The sequence below is a fragment of the Toxotes jaculatrix genome, chromosome 2, assembly GCF_017976425.1.
Source record: "Toxotes jaculatrix isolate fToxJac2 chromosome 2, fToxJac2.pri, whole genome shotgun sequence".
Taxonomy (NCBI): Eukaryota; Metazoa; Chordata; class Actinopteri; family Toxotidae; genus Toxotes; species Toxotes jaculatrix.
Window position 1 is genome coordinate 16,984,249 of NC_054395.1, and position 21,265 is coordinate 17,005,513.

General features: G+C 42.6%; 1 protein-coding gene across 9 annotated transcripts in view; it reads left to right on the forward strand.

Moving 5' to 3' along the window:
* huwe1 (HECT, UBA and WWE domain containing E3 ubiquitin protein ligase 1) overlaps positions 1 to 21,265 on the forward strand; it is a 38,616-nt gene that overhangs the window by 1,232 nt on the left and 16,119 nt on the right. For 5 of the 9 annotated variants that reach the window (XM_041065172.1, XM_041065231.1, XM_041065198.1 and 2 more), the window contains exons 2-49: positions 432 to 501; positions 3,148 to 3,197; positions 3,405 to 3,474; positions 4,170 to 4,268; positions 5,697 to 5,903; positions 6,035 to 6,187; positions 6,283 to 6,345; positions 6,505 to 6,582; positions 6,685 to 6,732; positions 6,821 to 6,989; positions 7,074 to 7,174; positions 7,263 to 7,413; positions 7,524 to 7,651; positions 7,744 to 7,884; positions 8,011 to 8,116; positions 8,261 to 8,368; positions 8,450 to 8,551; positions 8,728 to 8,808; positions 9,052 to 9,158; positions 10,213 to 10,390; positions 10,476 to 10,567; positions 10,652 to 10,872; positions 11,011 to 11,068; positions 11,156 to 11,332; positions 11,551 to 11,796; positions 12,249 to 12,382; positions 12,484 to 12,596; positions 12,686 to 12,868; positions 13,011 to 13,227; positions 13,338 to 13,460; positions 13,597 to 13,834; positions 13,936 to 14,283; positions 15,216 to 15,338; positions 15,436 to 15,531; positions 15,669 to 15,938; positions 16,431 to 16,583; positions 16,895 to 17,022; positions 17,143 to 17,224; positions 17,479 to 17,655; positions 17,805 to 18,356; positions 18,493 to 18,688; positions 18,862 to 19,029; positions 19,147 to 19,295; positions 19,388 to 19,454; positions 19,905 to 20,128; positions 20,235 to 20,446; positions 20,594 to 20,776; positions 20,999 to 21,171. In XM_041065172.1, the coding sequence (XP_040921106.1) occupies positions 3,430 to 3,474; positions 4,170 to 4,268; positions 5,697 to 5,903; positions 6,035 to 6,187; positions 6,283 to 6,345; positions 6,505 to 6,582; positions 6,685 to 6,732; positions 6,821 to 6,989; positions 7,074 to 7,174; positions 7,263 to 7,413; positions 7,524 to 7,651; positions 7,744 to 7,884; positions 8,011 to 8,116; positions 8,261 to 8,368; positions 8,450 to 8,551; positions 8,728 to 8,808; positions 9,052 to 9,158; positions 10,213 to 10,390; positions 10,476 to 10,567; positions 10,652 to 10,872; positions 11,011 to 11,068; positions 11,156 to 11,332; positions 11,551 to 11,796; positions 12,249 to 12,382; positions 12,484 to 12,596; positions 12,686 to 12,868; positions 13,011 to 13,227; positions 13,338 to 13,460; positions 13,597 to 13,834; positions 13,936 to 14,283; positions 15,216 to 15,338; positions 15,436 to 15,531; positions 15,669 to 15,938; positions 16,431 to 16,583; positions 16,895 to 17,022; positions 17,143 to 17,224; positions 17,479 to 17,655; positions 17,805 to 18,356; positions 18,493 to 18,688; positions 18,862 to 19,029; positions 19,147 to 19,295; positions 19,388 to 19,454; positions 19,905 to 20,128; positions 20,235 to 20,446; positions 20,594 to 20,776; positions 20,999 to 21,171 (7,168 nt within the window). In that variant the 5' untranslated portion in view covers positions 432 to 501; positions 3,148 to 3,197; positions 3,405 to 3,429. Of the gene's footprint in view, positions 1 to 431; positions 502 to 1,816; positions 1,836 to 3,147; positions 3,198 to 3,404; positions 3,475 to 4,169; positions 4,269 to 5,696; positions 5,904 to 6,034; positions 6,188 to 6,282; positions 6,346 to 6,504; positions 6,583 to 6,684; positions 6,733 to 6,820; positions 6,990 to 7,073; positions 7,175 to 7,262; positions 7,414 to 7,523; positions 7,652 to 7,743; positions 7,885 to 8,010; positions 8,117 to 8,260; positions 8,369 to 8,449; positions 8,552 to 8,727; positions 8,809 to 9,051; positions 9,159 to 10,212; positions 10,391 to 10,475; positions 10,568 to 10,651; positions 10,873 to 11,010; positions 11,069 to 11,155; positions 11,333 to 11,550; positions 11,797 to 12,248; positions 12,383 to 12,483; positions 12,597 to 12,685; positions 12,869 to 13,010; positions 13,228 to 13,337; positions 13,461 to 13,596; positions 13,835 to 13,935; positions 14,284 to 15,215; positions 15,339 to 15,435; positions 15,532 to 15,668; positions 15,939 to 16,430; positions 16,584 to 16,894; positions 17,023 to 17,142; positions 17,225 to 17,478; positions 17,656 to 17,804; positions 18,357 to 18,492; positions 18,689 to 18,861; positions 19,030 to 19,146; positions 19,296 to 19,387; positions 19,455 to 19,904; positions 20,129 to 20,234; positions 20,447 to 20,593; positions 20,777 to 20,998; positions 21,172 to 21,265 lie in introns of those variants that run through there. The other 4 variants (XM_041065206.1, XM_041065234.1, XM_041065189.1 and 1 more) reach the window with 3 other exon arrangements.

The following is a 21,265-nucleotide window of genomic DNA, read 5'->3' on the forward strand; positions in this document are numbered from 1 at the left end:
GTCTGTAATCATGTATATGTTGTGTTTATAAATATTGTCCTTTAAATACCAGACTATAAAGTGATTTTGATGGTCTGAAATTCAGGACGCATCTTGTGTCAAACAAAGCACTTCTGACATTTGCCAGTTGAGGCTTGCACATTCTTACAGTCAATCTGATTGACCAATCCAAGGCAGTGCAAGTGCAAAAAAAATAGATCTAAAAGATAGACATGTATACATACTCACACTTGTACATACTATAAAAGGAAACCATGTAGACCCCAAAACTAGAGAGATAGAAGTGTTTTTTTAAACAGCAGGAAAAAGTTGATGTTTAACAGTACGTAATTGTACAGTGTACAGTGTTGTAAAGTGTTTTTTTTTATCAATTTGCTGATTGAATGATTTGAATGTTTGTTGTTTTTTTTTTTTTTGTTTTTATGTTTCAGATAGTTTAAAGAAACTGAAAAGCAAACCAAGGATGATAGTGGTGGAGCTATTGAACCAAAGCAGTTTCTGGTATGTACTGTTAAATTATTCACTACATTGGCTGAAGCTGTTTTGGTGAAGCACATGAATACATAAGGGATTCAGTGATTTACCATCATTATTTTCTTCCAAGTCTGTACCTCTCCTACAAAATTAGTTAATCACTGCTTAGGGTTAATATCCTGAACCAGACATAATAGTGAAAACAAGAACAAGTTTTGGCACTTTCCCTACAATTTGTCTATGATTTTAAAAAGTTGTGACCAAATACAGTATATCATGATGGCATATTTGACATGATTACTACATCCCCTCAGGTATTATAATTGAGAGAACAGTTAGTTTGGCGTTCCTGATCCATGAACACCTACAGTGTTACAGTTTTTCAGAGACTTCAGTGAATCACATGTAGCATACTACAAGGCACTGTCCTGGTAATTGTGTCTCAAATTTGGTTCAATGCATGACAATTTAATAATTGGTTTCATATAATAATTTATTTTTATTGTTGTTTATAATTTATTAATTTGAGTCATTAGCTTAGTTACCTTTAATCAGCCGGCATAAAAACTAGGAAGCTACCTTCCTCTTTGTTCCATTATTAGCTGGTTTAGCCGTAACCAAATGTTCTCCAGTTTTAGTACATATTTTCTTAAAATTTGGGCTTTACTTTTTATGCATGCTTAATGCTAATACTGCAGTGTATTAATGCATTGTGTTTCAATGTTTCACAACCTAAGTATGTTTGGTTCACTGTTCACAATCAGTCGTTTATTACTTGTGATGCTCATATTGCATTCCCCCATGTTGAGGTTGACAGTTGAGCCTCCGATAGATTTTGATGGAAATAATTTCAAGGATTATGTTGTCATGTTCTTTGTTATTGTAGTGTTTTTCGTCGTATACTGCAGATATTGTTAGTTGGAGACCTGCGTTGGTCTTAATTGTTAAGGGCCGTAATGTTAAATGTTAGATTTTTTTACCCCCCACAGAAGGCCAGTTGCCCTATATTAATATGCACTGCATCGATAAACAGTGGCTCATTCCCAGCCGTAACGTTATTCACTTTTTGCACACTACCCAGAGTCATGATGACTCTGCCAACAGCTAGTGCCTGTGTGCTATGGAAACAAGCGCGGATACTCTGAAAAATAATATATCGAACGGATGAACAACTTCTTCACCGAGTCGGCAGCCGGTGGTCAATTTGCCCAATCGAGAACTAAAAACAAAACTCGCAGTGTCACGTTAAGCCCGTCCGACAATGATTCAGCGAGTTATTTTGCGATTCTGCTTGCTACTCAACTAACGGTGGCTAGCTTGCTAGCTAGCGCGTGCTACGGCTGTCTAGCTAAGGAACCAGGGTAAGATCCCGTGCCTTAGCAAAGTAACGTTAGGCGGTTCCAGGTATTTGACACACACCAGTCTTACTGTCGCCCTTCACCGAGTGCTGTTTACAGTTTCATTTTTACTTAGAGCGAGGATGGTGCAGGAATGGGTAGTGCGGGTTTCTTTTGCGGCCTGCGCAGCCCCGACCTAAATTAGTTAAGAGTCAGGTTAGGACAGCATGGTGAATCTGTGAGATCTGGATTGACAGCTATGGCACAAATGGCTAAAATGGCTTGATTTTTGGGTAGCTACATTTTGGATGTTTGTCGTTGATTACACACACGGCGTGATTGTGACTTGGCTGGCTTTTATAAGGTCTGCTGTTGTTCAAATGCTTTGAAGAATGTACAGGCAAGATCGTTTGCTAACGTTACCGGTTGCTTAGTGTTAGCTAGTTAGGGGCTAACATCAACTCCGCAGCAAACATTACCGATCTATCTCTTCGGTACATTGAGCTTTCCAACGTATCTTGTTTTGTCAGGCGCGTTGCCAGCCTGTCACCAAGCAAACCACGTTCATTTGTGACCAGTAACTGCAGTCCTACAAGTGTATAGTTGACTTGTTAACATTAGGTAAATAACGTTATGCTGTTAGCAAGGCTGACGTTAGCCTGTTAGCTAGGTAGCTACAACTTTAACCTGTCATCGTCAATTCACTTGAGCTGACGAAGGCCAAGCAGTGAAGTAGTGTTCGGTTTAATTTAGATACTACTTGAATCTCAAGTACAAGAAATGTTAGACAAATGTTTTAGATCATTAAATAAGGCCCACTGTAATTTAATTAACTTTGTGTCGTATGTTGCTAGCTAGACAGTAGCCGGTGCTCTGATTCGATCTGCTTTGTGATGATCAGACCTGGCTCGATACCGACACAAATTTAGTATCCTTATCATATTTTAACCAAAGCTTATGATCAATTTTTTGGTAGCTGCTGCAGTTTTTTAAGGAAAATACTCATAACATTTCTCTTGCTTATTAGTAATATAGTGATATTAGTAATATAAAATTCAAGATTGGTGGTTGATTGTCTGTGTTGTGTCATCTGCACTTACTGTATACCATGTACGCATTTCCATATAAATAAAATCAGGATACACTGTTGTGATTCTTGTTTATACTTGGATGTTATCCAGTTAATTAACAGTTTTAACCATAGCCTTCTTGTGAACCATACTTTCTTAAGATTGATGCATCTTATAACCTAGTGAACACTTAAAAAATAACCTGTGTTGTGGCATGTGGGACACTGTTGCTAGGTTGATTTTTTTTTTCACCATCATTTTCACAGGTAACGTGTCTGGAACATGCTGTTAAGTGGGTATTGCCAAATAATTTTGTGTAAGTACATTTCACATTTCAAACTGTGCACAACTCCAGAGCTCTTGATTCTGTATCTGAATGTCTCCTTGGTCTAAGAGTATTTAAAATATTTGAAGTGCAATATTTGGCTTATTTGCAAATTGTAGATCTATGTAGTTGTGTATTGTAACACCGAAATTCAGCATCAGGTGTCGTGTTTTGATATACATGGACATTTCTCAACAGGAGCAGCAAACAGAGATTATCGACAATGAAGGTCGACAGAAGCAAGTTAAAGAAAACTCCTACGGAAGCTGTAAGTATGCATAATACTTGCTGTTTGATAATTCCTAACCTCACTAGTCCTTAATTGGTTGGGGTACCCAGGCTGAGCTGTATTTTGACTAAATCTGCCAGAAGCTCATAATGGCAGCCCAAGTATTTTTTTTAATATAATAGGAGAACTTAGTACAAGGTGTTGTTTACTTTGATTTGTTTGAGATTTACACAAACAACAGTAGACCCTGCTCACTGGAACGTCTTTATCCCTACATTTTACTGTGGATGTTTCTCTTATCATTCATCCCTTGCAAAATGATGGCATACCAAAACAAGAATTAGGCGGTCAGTTGCCAACTTTGGTGAAAATAAGACTGTACTTCCTGTACATTCTTCATAATTAAAGTCATAGCATTGGAAAGCTTTTGAGCAATTGTGGGACATTTTCATTTTGCATAGCAGTAACACAGAAATTTCACCTCTGACGTTATGTTAAAGGGGAACACATCCCAAAACTGTTAAGGCCTCTGTTGATAGGATAAAAATACTGTGGTTCTGCTTAGTTATCCCCTACTGTGAGCTTGCAGACGAAATGCAAATTTTAACGTCTTAGTATGTCACACTGTTTCTAAAGTGTGCTATACAGTGCTATTCTGAGTTAGCAGAAATGACGCCAAAGTGGTCTGTTTGCTCTGCTTGACTAACCATTTTGTGCTCCTTCTGACCCAACAGCCTGCCGACTGCAGGATACTTATAGAGAAGCTCAAGGCATGCAGTGATGAACAACTTCTGGTTGAACTGCAGCACATCAAGACCTGGAATATTGGCAAGGTAAGCCCCAAAGAAGAGACTGAGAGGCACTTCCCTCTCTTTCTTCTTTGGGAATCCTGTTATGACAGGGTTCCTGCTGGTCAAGGATTGTGTGGAATATCATAGATATAAGAGGTGTATTACTGGAATTTTTGCACTGGGAAGCCTCTTAGCCTATGTCTAAACCACCTAATTTCAAAAATGCGGCTTGCTTATGGTGAGAATATTGTCTTGATAAAAAAAAAAGATGTAAATACAGGTTGATGGAATGATTTTGGAATAGTCATGGGTCAGTCTATTTTCTATGATCACAACATTGTCTATCACAGTCAGCATAAATACAGCTTAATGACAGCAGCATTGGTGCGTGATCAACTATGTTGACATTTAAAATTAGGGGTCATATGGAAGAGCTAGAGACAACAGAAAGTTTACTTTCTAACTAGCCAGCTGTGACTGGAAAAACTATACACACACTGACTTCTCTGCTGAATGTCAGCTCATTAACCTTGTGTTCAGACCGCTCGTGTTCAAAGCAGCCAGATTCTTGAGTTAGTTGTTGTCGTTTACATGTTCCTCTGTTGTCTCACAACAGAATGAGCAGGAAATTGTGAATTAATTGTGGCTCGTCAATACTACGTGTGAACCAGTAATCGTTTTCAAGCTGCTGCACTGTGAATCATTATTTTAAGATTGCAACATTGCCAGACAAAGTCGTCATAAATACAGGTTAATGATATGATCTTTGTGATTTGCTATGCAGGCATTTACAAGGGGAGATCACAGGTTAAATTTCAGTTTTGAAAAAGGTCACTTTGGGGGTGTGAAAAAAATGCAGTTTTTGTGTGGGCTGAAAGCTGGAACAAAAATGTTTTAATTTCACCAGCTTTATTTAGGTTTACTCTTGGGGTGCTGGCCCACCAGGATATCCTGTTTGTTTAATAAGTAATTACTATTCCCCTGTTTTAATGAGCATTTTGCTTATAATGGCTCAGTTCCACCAAAAGGCCTCAAAAGTAAAGAATAAAATTGGCTGCTGACAAGAACAGGTATGCAGAGGGTGCTGAGATTAGCAAAGCAAATGTTCATATCATCTTGAATGTAAATGGATTGAAAGCCTCCTTCTCCTGGATGGTGGTAGTATTTTATTTGTACACTATTGGCACATTTGTCCCAACTTTAGAAGTTCAAATGGTTGTAACTAGTGAACTGTATATGAGCAAAAAAAGAAAAAAATTCAACTAAGAAATCAATTATCATCACTCAGGGTCATGGCATTTCAGATTAGATTTACTTGATAAAATCGGCCATATGCTTGGTTTGGACTTGGTATCATATGTCCCCAATGGCTTCTCACTGTCAGAAAGCAGTACACCTTCGGGGTGAAAAGGCTGGGATACTTATCATTTATTTGATTGATCACAAAAAATGATTTTTGTCTTCCAACAGTGTGAGCTGTACCACTGGGTGGATCTGCTGGACCGCTTTGATGGCATCCTGTGTGATGCCGGCCAAACAGTGGAGAATATGTCATGGCTGCTGGTGTGTGACCGTCCCGACAATGGACAGCTCAAAGCCCTGCTTTTGGCAGTGCTCAACTTCACAGCCCTGCTCATTGAGTATAGCTTCTCCAGGCACCTCTACAGCTCCATAGAGGTAGGCTTGCACTTAGTACTCTCTCAACCACTACTCTGCCTATCCGGACTGTGCATATGTTGCAGATGAAAAGGTAAAACAGCTCACTAACTTTAACCCTCTTAAATCTACCACTTCCATCCCCTTTACAGCACTTAACCACCTTGTTAGCGTCATGTGACATGCAGGTGGTCCTGTCTGTGCTAAACCTGCTCTACGTGTTCAGTAAGCGCTCCAACTACATCACAAGACTGGGATCTGACAAAAGGACGCCTCTACTGGCCCGTCTGCAACACCTGGCTGAGGTCTAGTGAATACCATTGTTATCCTTTAACCATGATTCCAGCTGTCCCTCGAGAGAAAGGACTGTATTGTTTAGTCTCTTTGTTCTCTTTTGTAGAGCTGGGGAGGAAAGGAGAATGGCTTTGGTCTGGCTGAGTGCTGCAGGGATCTGCCCATGACCGTAAGAATTTTACAGAATAATGTTTGAAAACTGTCTCTGTCATATACCAATACTAATGGTATATTTATAAATAAGGACTGTCAAATGAGACTAATTAACCACTATTTATAAACTATCTTTCCCTATTACGCTCCCCTCCCCCCATTGGTCCATAAGCAGAAGTACCCTCCTAGTGCCACCACACTGCACTTTGAGTTTTACGCTGAACCGGGCCCTGAGGTCAAAGTAGAGAGGAAGGTAAAGATCAAGACATTTGTTTATGCAATGTTAATGTGATGAAATCAGATTTTTATTATGTTGATAACTCTCCTTCTAACTGCCCCTGTATTTCCCCAACAGACAAGTAGTAACACACTACACTATATTCACATCGAGCAGCTTGACAAGGTACCGTAAGATTTGTATTATGTCGTCAACAGTGGAGTAATAATACCATGGGTTCTTTACCTTACACCTAATGTTGCGTGTCTCTCAGATTTCAGAGAGCCCATCTGAGATCATGGAGTCGCTGACAGTGATGTACAACATCCCTAAAGACAAACAGACCCTGCTGTTCACACATATTCGACTGGCCCATGGTTTCTCAAATCACAAGAAGAGGTTGCAGGCCGTGCAGGCCCGACTGCATGCTATCTCTATACTGGGTGAGTAGAAGCTGCCTTCTAAGATAAAGTGGAAAACAGTTTTGGTCCAAGTTTTACCTGCTGACATTTTCTGTTTCTTTCCAGTGTATTCTAATGCACTCCAAGAATCAGCCAACAGTATTCTGTATAATGGCTTGATAGAGGAGCTGGTGGATGTATTGCAGATTACAGACAAACAGCTTGTGGTAAGAAAGTAGTTTGCCATTTCTGCTTAATCGCTTTCCCGTTTCATTTTCTATTTTCTAAAATAATGTGTTTGATTTTGTTCTTCAGGATATCAAGGCAGCATCTTTGCGCACTTTAACTTCGATTGTCCATCTGGAGAGGACGCCCAAACTTTCCAACATCATCGACTGCACCGGCACTGCCTCCTACCATGGCTTCTTGCCTGTGTTGGTGCGCAACTGTATACAAGCAATGATTGGTGAGAATGCGGCCAGAACTTTTTGTGTAACAGTTTAGTGTGTCATGCACAAGAAAATATGACAATTAAAACGGACGCTTGTTTGTTAACCTTTCATTTCTGTTTCATAGATCCTCTGATGGAACCCTACCCACACCAGTTTGCCACTGCACTCTTCTCATTCCTCTACCACTTGGCTAGCTATGATGCTGGAGGGGAAGCCCTTGTCTCCTGTGGCATGATGGAAGCCCTCCTGAAGGTATATCTTGATCCGAACAGTATGCCATTGCCAGTTGTAGTTTTCTTTTCAGTAAGTTGAAGTTTGCCATTTTGTTGTCTTTTACTGTGTAGGTCATCAAGTTTCTGGGTGATGAGCAGGACCAGATCACTTTTGTGACACGAGCAGTACGGGTCGTGGACCTCATCACCAACCTTGACATGGCTGCCTTTCAGTCCCACAGCGGCCTTTCCATTTTCATCTGCAGGCTAGAGGTTTGTTATTCACTTTACAGTTCTCTATTCCTAACACTGCAGACTTCAGTCACTGAAACCTCTGCCAATCCTCTGGACTCACCCATTCCTCTTTTCATCAGTCCTTTAATCTCTTTGTATAAATAGCATGAGGTGGACCTATCGAGGAAAGAGTGCCCTTTTGTCATCAAGCCAAAGATTCAGAGGCCTAGCGCAGCTGTGGAGTCCGAGGACATGGACACAGACATGGAGAGTAAGTCACTGTTCCTAAGACCTTCAGAAATTAACATCTAAGTTGAGGCTATAATTTATGTTCTGGATTATTCATCAATATTGCTAAATTATGAAGATTCTGTCTGCTATTGTGTTAATTTGACAACATTATGCATTCTTACAGTGTCAGAAGTTGCCATGGAAAGCAGCCCTGGACCGTCAACATCTTCTGGCGCCAGACCAGAGGCAGACCACCGACCACAGAGCAGTGCTGCTAACACGCCTCGTGCAGGTACACACAGCACACACATATAAGAGACAAACACTTGTCACTATTGCATTCTATCATAACAATGGCGCTCCATCTCTCTAGGTATGCAGTGTATCCCCCAGAGGGCAGCTCTGTTAAAGTCGATGCTAAATTTCTTGAAGAAAGCCATCCAGGACCCTGCCTTTTCTGATGGTATCCGCCACGGTGAGTCATTGGCTTCCCCGCAGTTATTCTTTAGGTGAACTCAGGATTAAGGGTATTATACTAATCTTCTTTGTACATGTGGAATAGATTTATAAATTGTCACCTTAAGATCTATACTTTACATTATGCAAATGTTGACTGTTAATGTGTGTATCTGTACCCTTTTTTGTCTTAAGTAATGGATGGGTCCTTGCCTACCTCACTCAAGCACATCATCAGTAATGCAGAATATTATGGCCCTTCGCTCTTCCTCTTAGGTAAGTTCACAGGGCTGTCTGAGGAAAAGGTACTCTTCTGTCTGAACTAAGTGCTGTCTCTTGATTTCAGAGATGCAAAGTTTATGTCTATTAAACTGTATCAACTGGAAAGGTAATTGAATGTGATGACATTTCACTGTCTGCCTTATTAATTTTCTGTAAAGTTTGTTGTCATTGTTTTGGATTATGATTTCCTTTTTTCTTTTTCCCCCCCGCTCCTGTCTCTGGTTTTCGGGTTTGTAGCGACAGAGGTTGTGACGGTGTTTGTGTTCCAGGAGCCATCCCTGCTCTCCTCCCTGCAGGATAATGGTCTCACTGATGTCATGCTGCATGCCCTTCTCATCAAAGACGTGAGTTTTCAGCACTGCCAGTGTGTACAGCATTTTTTTTCCCTGTCTCGCCCTTTTTTCCCCCCCTGTCTCTGACTGTTCGTGACAGGTCAACATTATATTTAATTTCCACATGTAATGAATTTGATAACTGAATTGTATTTGAGTGTTTCAGCTGTTTCCGTACACTGTACAGTAAATAGATAACTTTTATGCTGAGCCCTTTGTTCTCTTTGGACATAGGTTGACTGCCAAAAGCATTGTCTTGTCTCTGTAGGTCAGGGTTCAGGCCTGTATATTTATTAATAAAATTGGCAAAACTATAAACTTTAGTGTGAAACCATTGTCACCGGGCTGTAACATCCAGTCAACCAGTCCAGATCCATCAAAACACCTGACATCCTGTGTGCAGGTGCTGAATGGGGAGAACTTTCATCTAAAAAATTTGGGCCTACAAATTTTAAATAACATCATTTACAGTATTTTGTTCAAAGCTGACTGATTTGATGGGTTCCAGGTTACATTACTGTACTGTGAATGCCACAAAACATATATTGTAAATTCGCAAAAATTCACTTTTACTCATTTGTGCGAAACCCCATGTCTTCATGCTGCCCATTGAGTTGCATTGTCCACTTGTGTACAGATGTTCAGTGGACTTGTTATACTGGTTGAGGGTGTGTGTCATTTGATGCTGTGGGCTTTTCTGCTTTGTGTCAGTTTCTCCTTTTACTGTAAAAATTGGAATAGTGAAAATAAGAACACGCTTCAGAAAGAAATTAAGTGCAAGGTTAAGTCTGGTAGAAAAAACATGTGATTTGCGTGGTCCACTGACTCACCCAAGTCAGAAATCTGGCATGTTGTGTAAGCAACCTGACACAGCAGCAATTCAGTTCGTCATGTTTTGTGTAAAAAGGGTTACAATGCAAGCTAGTTCTTTTAGAAAAGAGCAGGTTAACAAAGTGACTTTGATGGGGATAAGGGCATTAGTTAGCTTATCTTTGCCACCTTCACTCTCAAACTTTTTTTTTTTTTTAAACATTTATTGCATGTTGTTCATCGTTTCTTTTTCCAGGTTCCTGCTACCCGTGAGGTGTTGGGTTCTCTTCCCAATGTGTTTAGTGCTCTGTGCCTGAATGCAAGAGGCCTGCACTCCTTCGTTCAGTGCCAGCCATTTGAACGCCTCTTTAAAGTGCTTTTGTCCCCTGACTACCTGCCTGCCATGCGACGGCGACGAAGCTCTGACCCTTTGGGTGAGTTGGACTGTATGTGCTGTGTTATTCAGATTTTCCTGTATGGAACCTGCTCGAGTGGATGACATGTTCTGCTTGGCTTCAGGTGACACTGCATCCAACTTGGGCAGTGCTGTGGATGAGCTCATGAGACACCAACCCACTCTGAAGACTGATGCCACTACTGCCATTATTAAGGTAGGGTACCTTTCAGTTACAAACACTCTTTGAAATGTTGTGACATGATTTGTCAAGATAATTAAATCTAAATTGGTGTTACAGTTGCTGGAGGAGATCTGCAACCTAGGTAGAGCCCCTGAGTACATCTGCCAGAAACCGTCTATTCAGAAAGCAGATGGCACTGTGGCAGTGCCGCCAGCACGCTCCAGCCACGCTGCGGAAGAAGCTTCAAGTGAAGATGAAGAGGAAGAGGAGGCCCTCCATACATTCAGCCAGCAGCAGGGGGAACCAGAGAGCAACAGACAGTCAGTGCCACTTGAACTGTATGACGCTGAGTTCATAACACAATAGAATAGAGCAACAACTCTTTACAGACACTGATATTTTTTCAGTTCAACTCACTAAATTTCAAATATTTTAGTCAGTTGTCAGTCGTTTTAATTATGTATGGATTCTTGCAGGGTGGTGGGCACTGAGGAGCGGATACCCATTCCGCTCATGGATTATATTCTGAATGTGGTGAGTGTTGATTGTTTGACAGTTTTATTATTGTTTTGGGTATGTTGTTCTCAGTTCACCCATTGATTTGGCACACACGTTTTCCAGATGAAGTTTGTGGAATCCATACTAAGCAACAACACCACAGACGACCACTGTCAGGAGTTTGTCAACCAGAAGGGGCTGCTGCCTCTGGTTTCTATTCTGGGCTTGCCCAACTTGCCCATAGACTTCCCCACCTCTGCTGCCTGCCAGGCTGTGGCTGGTGTCTGCAAGTCCATATTGGTGAGCACAAAAGCAAGATCAGTGTTGTGTTTTTTTTTTTCTTCTTTATTGTATGTATCTATCTAAAATAGCAGACATTAACATAAATGTAATGGTTAAATGTCATATTTAGCCTAAGGATTCATTTTCATTTACATTCCCTGGTCAGCGTGGTGAAAGGTAAAAGCTTGCTGAATTTAGACTGAAACGTTTTCTTTGTCCTAAATTTCTCCCCATAGACTCTCTCACATGAGCCTAAGGTACTCCAGGAAGGCTTGTGCCAACTGGACAGTATCCTGACTTCTCTGGAGCCACTTCACCGACCGATTGAGGTGCCTGGTGGGTCTGTGCTTCTCAGAGAACTGGCTAACGCGGGTCATGTCACCGACGCCACATTGTCAGCCCGTGCTACACCACTTCTTCACGCACTTACCGCAGCGCATGCCTACATCCTCATGTTCGTCCATACTTGCAGAGTTGGACAGGTACATATGGATTTATTTTCTTATTGAACAGAATTGACACCCCCCCACCCTACTGTAATAACATAAAATTATTTGATTGCAAAGGTACATAGGTTGCAAATACCTTTTCAGCCAGTTCGTTTATATATTTATACTTAATTTTTATTCAAATTGTAGAGTGTTTGGAAAATATCTCATTGATCAGTTTGTTAACAATAAAACACGCATAAGAGTGAGTCATTTCTTTAGGCACTGTATTCCACAGAATTGCCTTTTATAACTAGTTTTAACTCCAGGATCTATTCCTCTCATCCCTCAGTTGTGTTGCATGGACAGTTGTGCACAATTTGAGATAAGATAACCTGTTACTGAGAATTGTCTATGTTTTTCAAGCTGTGGAGATGGTCTTGAAATTTGTGAACATTTTAGAATGGTTCAGCAGCTCTGACTGTTTGTGTTCTTTTTCTGAACAGAGTGAGATCAGGGCTATCTCAGTCAACCAGTGGGGCTCCCAGCTTGGCTTGAATGTTCTCAACAAGCTCAGTCAGCTCTACTGCTCTCTGGTTTGGGAGAGCACTGTGCTGCTGTCCCTTTGCACACCTAACAGGTAAAGCTCTCATCCTTTACCCCCTTTAATTTGACTGTGTGGTTACTTTAACTGTGCGATCGACTGTAAACCGCTCAACACCTCTGGCCCGTCCCCAACAGTCTGCCACCAGGATGTGAGTTTGGCCAGGCTGACATGCAGAAACTGGTGCCCAAAGAGGAGAAGCCATCTGGCAGCACTGCAGCAACCACAGCCTCTGGCTCCAGGAGAACTGGTAACATAACCATTTAACTTTGTTCACTGAAAACAGCAGTGTCCCTGGAACACCCTCCAGCAACTTCAGTCTTCTCTACCTTTATCTAGCAGAGTCTGAGACCGTGTCTGTGGATTCATCTGCTGGTGGACTGTTGGAAGGCATGGGTCTAGATGGGGACACCTTGGCTCCCATGGAGACGGACGAACCCACTGCAACAGATCCCAAGGCCAAGTCCAAACTCACCCCAGCTATGGCCACCCGCATCAAACAGATTAAACCGCTACTTTCTGGTGAGATAATTTCCATGCCACACAGTACATTTTTTGTGTCTGTTATCTGCCTGTTGTAATATTTAATTTTTTTAAATTAACTTTTAAATTGTCTTAAAACCATAAGTCTATTGCCCTTCTAATGTCCTTGTGTCTTTTCCAGCATCATCTCGACTAGGTAGGGCTCTCGCTGAGCTCTTTGGCTTGCTGGTAAAGCTGTGTGTGGGCTCTCCAGTCCGCCAACGCCGCTCCCACCATGCCACAAGCACAGGCACTACCCCCACACCTGCTGCGCGGGCCACTGCCTCTGCTCTTACCAAGCTCCTCACCAAGGGTCTGAGTTGGCAGCCCCCACCCTACACACCCACCCCTCGCTTTAGGTAAGGGCAGACCATCCTGCCAATGTTTGCTATTGTTAATATGTGCATTGTACACAGAGGTGATATGAAGTGGGGCTTTTTTTTTTTTTTTTTTCTTTGTTCTCTGGCAGGCTGACTTTCTTCATCTGCTCAGTGGGCTTCACATCTCCCATGCTGTTTGATGAGAGAAAGTACCCCTACCACCTTATGCTGCAAAAGTTCTTTTGCTCTGGGGGGCATGATGCCTTATTTGAGTAAGTCCCATCATATGCAGTGACATATGTAGCTCAGTAACTGTACTGTGTGTTCAAATATTGCTTGCTTGATATTTGTAATATTCTCATTTCTGTGTTTGATCTGAGTTTTATTGGTTGTGTGGCATCTGCACAGGACATTTAACTGGGCCCTGTCGATGGGTGGGAAGGTTCCTGTTTCTGAGGGTCTTGAGCATGCTGATCTACCAGATGGGACAGGCGAGTTCCTGGATGCATGGTTAATGCTGGTGGAGAAGATGGTGAACCCAAGCACTGTGCTGGATTCACCGCACTCCCTACCAGCTAAAATGCCTGGGGTCACACCCACTATGCCCCAGTTCAGCGCCCTTAGGTTCCTCATAGTCACCCAAAAGGTCAGTATTATTTCCTTCCTAGGGATGAGAGTTGGAGGGTTTACCAATGTATGTTACTGTTGTTGTTATTGTTATTGTAACACTGTCTGTCCTTCATCAAGGCTGCATTCAACTGCATCCGCAGTCTGTGGAATAGGAAGCCACTGAAGGTGTATGGTGGCAGGATGGCTGAGTCCATGCTGGCCATCCTCTGCCACATCCTAAGAGGGGAGCCCGTTATCCAGGAGCGTCTGGCCAAGGAGAGAGAGGGGACTGTGCGCCCGGATGACGAGGGTGCCTCCACTGGTTCTTTGGGACCCAGCAGTGGCCCTGGAGCATCTGCGACAGGTGGAGAGGCACCAGCAGCGACTGGAACAACTTCTGGAGCCCCTGCAGGAGGATCAGCTGATGATTCAACCAATTCCACCCCCCGGCGCGAACCCCAGGTTAACCAGGCCCAACTTACACAGGTATGTAGGAAGTGTGCCTGACACTTTGACATCTTTCTTTGATTTTTGATGTTGTGGTTTGTTTGTTTTTATCACCATTAGAATAATGTATTATTTGTAAACACTTTGTCATAATACTTGGCTTTCATTATTGGGATAACAGTCCAGGAACATCTGGGGACCAACTGTGTACATCTGTTTACTTCTTTGTTTTTGTCTGAAATTGTTTGTAATTTGGCAGCGTTGCCTGCTTATGTGGTGTGTTCCTACAGCCTTGTCAATATTTTCAGCTTGCTGTGCCACAGCTGCAGGCGGTTTTTACAGCTCAGGTTTACAGCATAATTACACATGCCATGAAAGCAAGAGACTGAAACAGAGGTGCTGTGTTTACCAGTCTTCCTCCCCCATATCCTGCATGCACTGAATCCCGCGCCACCGTTTGTTTTATAACAGGGAAGATGCAGAGGGAGAGAGAGGTACACACAGGTCCGCCAGCAGCAACTCCAGCAGGTATCAGAGCCATCAGGGAGAGATGGAGAGACTGAGAGGAGAGTTGGTGAGAGGGAAGGAGTAAAGGATAGAGAGGTTGGAGAGGGATAACTGATTGAACAAAGGAAGGGACAGAGTATTTAGGACCAGATTACTGCATTATTCAGACTTTTTGAGGCAGAATATCAGGATAGTTGTGAAGGAAAAAAGATTTGCTAGGGTGTTTTTAGAAAGGTTGTGTGTAGAGGCTTCTCAATCATGATTCAGAAGGGGGAGGAAAGACCAGGACTCAAGTGGCAAATGTATCCTTGTCCTTCAAAATGATAGCAGGTGTCTTTGATGTTCCCTTATTATTGATGTAATTTTTCAGCCCATATTCTCTCCTTTTTATTTGTCCTTCGTTAAAGACACCATCTCTGTTCTCTTGTAAAAAAATATGACATCCTCTTTGTGTGATGTTTCAGCTTATCGATATGGGTTTCTCAAGAGAGCATGCCATGGAGGCCCTAATGAACACCAGCACCATGGAACAGGCCACAGAATACCTACTTACGCACCCTCCTCCACTTCTTGGTGGAGCAGTAAGAGTAAGGCTTCATTGACAGAAACACACATACTTCCATTCCTTGTAACTTTCATAAGTGAAACGTAGACCGCTGACATTGTTGGTCTTCTTCCATCTAGGACCTGACCATGTCTGAAGAAGACCAGATGATGAGGGCCATTGCCATGTCACTTGGGCAAGAGGTCAGCATGGAACAACGCTCTGACTCTCCTGAGGTGCGTCATTCTCACCACTCAATTTACATGGAAAAAACATTTTGCTCTAAAGGATCTGTTGCTAAATGAAACCTCAAGAATGAGAAGCTGAACTTTTAACTGATCAGCTGTTGAGATTATTTCTGTTTCTGCCTCAGGAAGCAGCACGTCGGCGTGAGGAGGAGGACAGGAGAGCCAGGGAACGTGCAGAAGAGGAAGAGGCCCGTTTCTTAGAACGCTTCATGGAGGCTGAGCCTCTGGACCCCCAGGAGCTACACGCCTTCACTGACTCCATGCTGCCTGGCTGCTTCCATCTTCTGGATGAGCTGCCTGACACAGTGTACCGACTCTGCGACCTGCTGATGACTGCCATCAAGAGGAGTGGCCCGGAGTACAGAGATCTCATCCTCGGCCAGGTTGTCCAACAGGTGAGTTAATTAGTGCATGTTTAAATTTCAGTCTGCTCTCTGGAGCCTTCTGTACATGCACGCTCAGAGTTAAGATCCAGTGATGTAGTGGGCTGTGGAAGATGTTTGGGTTCATTCGTTCATTTTATGTTTGTGATTTCGTGTTGTATGGCTAATATCTGCAATTAAGGCAGCTGCCTTACAACCTTGGTAGAACACATTTACTGTCATGTTTTTTTTTAAAGCATAATTGTTGAGTTGTTCAATGCAAATTTGCATTCAGTTCAATATTGTTTTTCTTTTTGTCTGTCTTTGTAATTTTGAAGTAGTTCAGTCAATGCTTTAAGCAAGCGTATAACAAATGTAGATCTGTAATCTATTATGCGTTTTTGTGTTTTGCCATTTATCACAAATGACTGTGAAAACAACTTTACACTGTGAGCTTTTAATACATCTTGACAGTAAAGCTACAACATGTTTGTAACAGACTGATTATGTTCATGTTGTGTGTAGGTGTGGGAGGCAGCAGACGTGCTGATCAAGGCCGCTGAGCCACTGACGACCAGTGACACAAAGACGGTGTCTGAGTGGACCAGACAGATGGCCACACTGCCCCAGGCCTCCAAGCTGGCAACACGAATTCTGCTGCTCACTTTGCTCTTTGAGGTAACAGAAACACACCCAGTGAAAATTCTAGCCTTTACATATTCACTTGATGAGAGCACCAGTAGCAAAATGGTCACAGTCAGGTCGCATACCACATAACTGTAACAAGGTTAGTTTCCGGGCAGGGACCTTTGTTGCGTGTCGCACCCCTACACTCTCCCCCATGTTTCTCGTCTGCCACTTTACAGCTGGCTGTCAAATAAAGGCAGAATATGCCAAAATAAAAGTTCACTGGTAGAGGATTAAATTCTTTTCTGCTATTGTTCATCTACAGATTCTAAAAAGTCATTTGTTGTTTTCTGTTTTGACAGGAACTCAAGCTGTTGGGTGCCAGAGTGGTGGAGAACAGTGGAATTCTCAATTTGCTAATTAAGCTGCTTGAGGTTGTGCAGCCCTGTCTGCAGGCTGCTAAAGAACAGAAAGACATCCAGACACCGAAGTGAGTTGTGCACATCCCTTTATACTTCTCTTTACTCATAAATATTACAACAGCTTTTCATCATGAGAGACTTAATAAGTTCCTGAGATTAAATCAAAATGACTTTTCTTTTTTCTGCAGATGGATCACACCAGTACTGTTGATCATTGACTTCTATGAGAAGATGGCAGTCTCTTCCAAGCGCAGAGAACAAATGAACAAGGTATGAGTGAACCTTATAAAACCAGGCCAGACATAGAGATTACAAAAGTAGTTTACAAAACTTAAATATTTAGACGTAGTTACAAGCACACGGAAAGACAACCATGTTGGAAACTTTTTTTTTTTTAAAGTTTTGAATGTCACATTCGGTAGTTTACTGCAACAAACTCCTTGCATTATATTGTTAGATGTTGGCATTATTTTGTGCACCTTTTTTTGCACAATCAATGAATTCTCTCTTGGTCTGCCTTTTAGTATCTGCAGCCCAATGGGAATAACTGGCGATGGTTTGATGACCGCTCTGGCCGGTGGTGCAGTTACAGTGCATCCAACAACAGCACCATTGACTCAGCGTGGAGGGCTGGGGAGAGCAGTGTCCGCTTCACAGCTGGGCGCCGGAGATACACTGTGCAGTTTAACACCATGGTGCAGGTATAAAAAAAACACTTAGACATCTTTCTCCACTGGCAGAGAATACACAAAGAATATTTTTTTAAAAATTTTATGAACTTCATTTCATGGTTGATTTAGTTTAGTAGAGTTTGCTGGGTTCCTTTGATTAAATCCACACTCTCGGGCAGGTAAATGAGGAGACTGGTAACAGGAGGCCAGTGATGTTGACTGTCCAGAGAGTGCCTCGCCTGCCCAAGCCTGCCAAGACCGGTAGTATTACTGACTCAGAGAGAGATGAGGCAGACAGGAGCAAAGCGGAGGAAACCCAGACTGACCTGGACTCAGGGGTAGCAGTGGAGATGAGCGCTCCTAAGGATGACTCCAGCCAGCTGAAGGAAACCACCTCTGGCCCCTCATCTGCCCTTGAGTCGGATTACTCTCAGGGCTCTGATATTGTTGTACGAGGCCTGACTGAGGACATGACCACTGTTCTTATTCGGGCCTGTGTCAGCATGATTAGTGTACCTGTGGACCCAGACACCCTCCATGCGACACTGCGTCTCTGTTTGCGCCTGACACGTAACCATCACTATGCTATGATGTTTGCTGAGCTGAAGAGCACACGGATGATTCTGGGGCTGACGCAGAGCTCCGGTTTCAATGGTTTCACCCCGCTTGTTACTCTGCTGTTCAGACACATCATTGAAGATCCAGCCACACTGCGGCACACCATGGAAAAGGTTGGTCCTTTCTCACACTGCTAAAATAGAGCTCACAGCATATGAAGATATCATCAGGAAGTTGTATCATCACCACTTTGTTTTGCTGAATATGGCACTTTCTGATAACAAATTCCTCAATAATATGTTGCCATAGGTGGTAAGGTCAGCTGTGACCAGCGGAGCAGGCAGTACCACCTCAGGAGTGGTGTCAGGCAGCCTTGGTTCCAGAGAAATCAATTATATTCTTCGTGTCCTGGGGCCTGCTGCCTGCCGTAACCCTGAATGCTTCGCTGAAACCGCCAGCAATTGTGTCCGCATTGCTCTGCCTGCACCACGTGGAGCTGGCACTGGTGAGTGTACAAGCTTTTGGTTGGCTTTAGCTTTAGCAAATATGGTAACTTAATTAGAATGGTTACTAGTGTTTATTAATAGTAGTGTAAATAGGTTTGACAGATTTATTTAGCAGTTCGGGTCTGTTTCATGTTTTAACCCCAGTAAGCTCATACTTTTTTTTTTCCTACAGCCTCTGATGATGAGTTTGAGAACCTTCGAATTAAGGGGCCCAATGCAGTGCAGCTGGTGAAGACCACTCCTCTGAAACTCTCCCCCTTACCTCCTATCCCTGACACTATCAAGGAGGTCATCTATGACATGCTCAACGCTTTGGCTGCCTACCATGCTCCTGAAGAACGTAAGACATGCTAATAACATCCTGACAACTATCTGTTTGAAAAGTGTACATGTAATTTTAATGGAAATAGTTATTTGAATAGTTCGGTTAAGTCTGTGCTTTTTGTTTGTGGTGCAGCCGAGCGTCCAGAAGAACGTGCAGCAGCTGTGCCTGGTGGCCAAGACCTGTGCCAGATGTTGCAGGATGTTGGCGATGACGTTTACCAGCAGTACAGACTCACCCGACAGGGCAGCGACTTTGACTCCCAGTCTGCCTTCCATATCAATGTGCGTTTCAATGACAAATAGTCCTCTTTAGCTTATGTATTTAAATGTGTGATCTCCTCATATAATAATAGAGCCATGTCTCTTTCTTTCAGACTCAAGTGTTTGCTGCTGATGGAGCCGTGGCTGAGTCTTCTCAGTCTGGAACACCACAAGGAGAAGGTGAGACTAAAAATTGTTTAAACCATGCAAGTGCAAAACAACTGTACATATCAGATATTCTGTTCTCTCTCCTCACATCATTTGGTTAGTTGTCAGTTTGATGGCTTTGTTTAGGGCATTAGTGTCATTTATGCCAAAACTGTGTCTGGAATTGTAAAAGACTGTATGTTAATATTGTAGCTGACAACGTCAGTCAGTCCATAGTCTTTATCCTTGTTCAGTTGTTTTAGCTCACTGACGAATTAATTGAATGATAAGATGAAAATGCCCATTTCAGCACATACTGGTTATTTCTTTTGTTAAAATGTTTGTGTTTTTGGTACAAAATAAGCTAAGCTGAAATGTTCTCCAGATCATAAAAATTCGTTTTATTTATGCAAGACAGTCCCCTATACTAGTGCGTGTGAACCGTACATGATCTGTGTATCCTGTTATTCTGTTTTGCCTCAGCCTCCACACCAGAGGAGATGCGGGAGGAGAAGAAAGAACAGGAGGGAGAGAAGGGTGCCAGCTCAGATGAGGGTAAAGCAGCTAAAGTAAAGGCAAGCAAGCCTCTAATGCCTACCTCCACCATCCTGAGACTGCTGGCTGAACTGGTGCGCTCCTATGTGGGAATTGCCACATTAATCGCCTCCTACTGCTACACTGCTGGACAGTCCGAGCTTATTAAGGAGGTGGGTGGTTAAACAAAATCTTGACAGCCCTTCACACCTCCATGTTGTCATGCCTTTAATTTATTTTTTTTTCCTCTTAATCCATTTAACCTCCCTATCCTAACAGGACTGCAGCGTTCTAGCCTTTGTGCTCGACCACTTGCTGCCCCACACCCAGAATTCAGAGGACAAGGACACCCCGGCCTTGGCACGTCTCTTCCTAGCCAGCCTGGCAGCTGCCGGCACAGGCACTGATGCCCAGGTGGCCTTAGTCAATGAGGTGAAGGCCGCCCTGAGTCGAGCACTGGCAATGGCAGAAGGCACTGAAAAACATGCCAGGTAAACAGAATAAAAAATAAGTATACCAACCTCATATTGCTTCTATGACCCTTTATTGATTGATTGATTGATTGATTGATAATTTATATGGATCTGCACTGACCCATACTTCCATTCTCTCTTTGACCTGACTCATCTGTTTCACAGGCTTCAGGCAGTGATGTGCATCATCAGTACCATCATGGAATCATGTCCTTCCACATCTAGCTTCTATAGTACAGCAGCAGCAAAGACACAACACAATGGCATGAACAATATCATAAGGCTCTTCCTCAAGAAAGGACTGGTTAACGACTTGGCCCGTGTGCCTCACAGCTTGGATTTGTCCAGGTATATGATTATACATATCAGTTTAAATTGCATGGTCTGAAACTCCAAAGGGAACCTTTAACTTTAACCAGCTCATTTTAAAATTGGGATATTTCATCATGGAAACATAAACCGCTGACTGAGTTGTTCTATTTCAGAATCAACTTGGCTTTTAAAAACTGTTATTTGTGTCATAAAATAATTATAAAATTGCTCTTTCTTCCTTCACATTTTGTGGTTTAGTCCTAACATGGCCAACACAGTGAATGCTGCCCTGAAGCCTCTGGAGACACTGTCCCGCATTGTTAACCAGCCCAGCAGTCTGTTTGGGGGCAAAGGAGGCTCCAGCAAAAACAAGGCTGAACATGATACTGTGGGCACTGCCAGGGATAGCAACAGTAACACTCAGGACCAAGGTATTTACATGACTTTGATGAGATATTATAAAACTCTAGATCCAGTGGTTCCAAATATGTCTGTTGCTGATGTGTGATGTGTGACATCTATTCC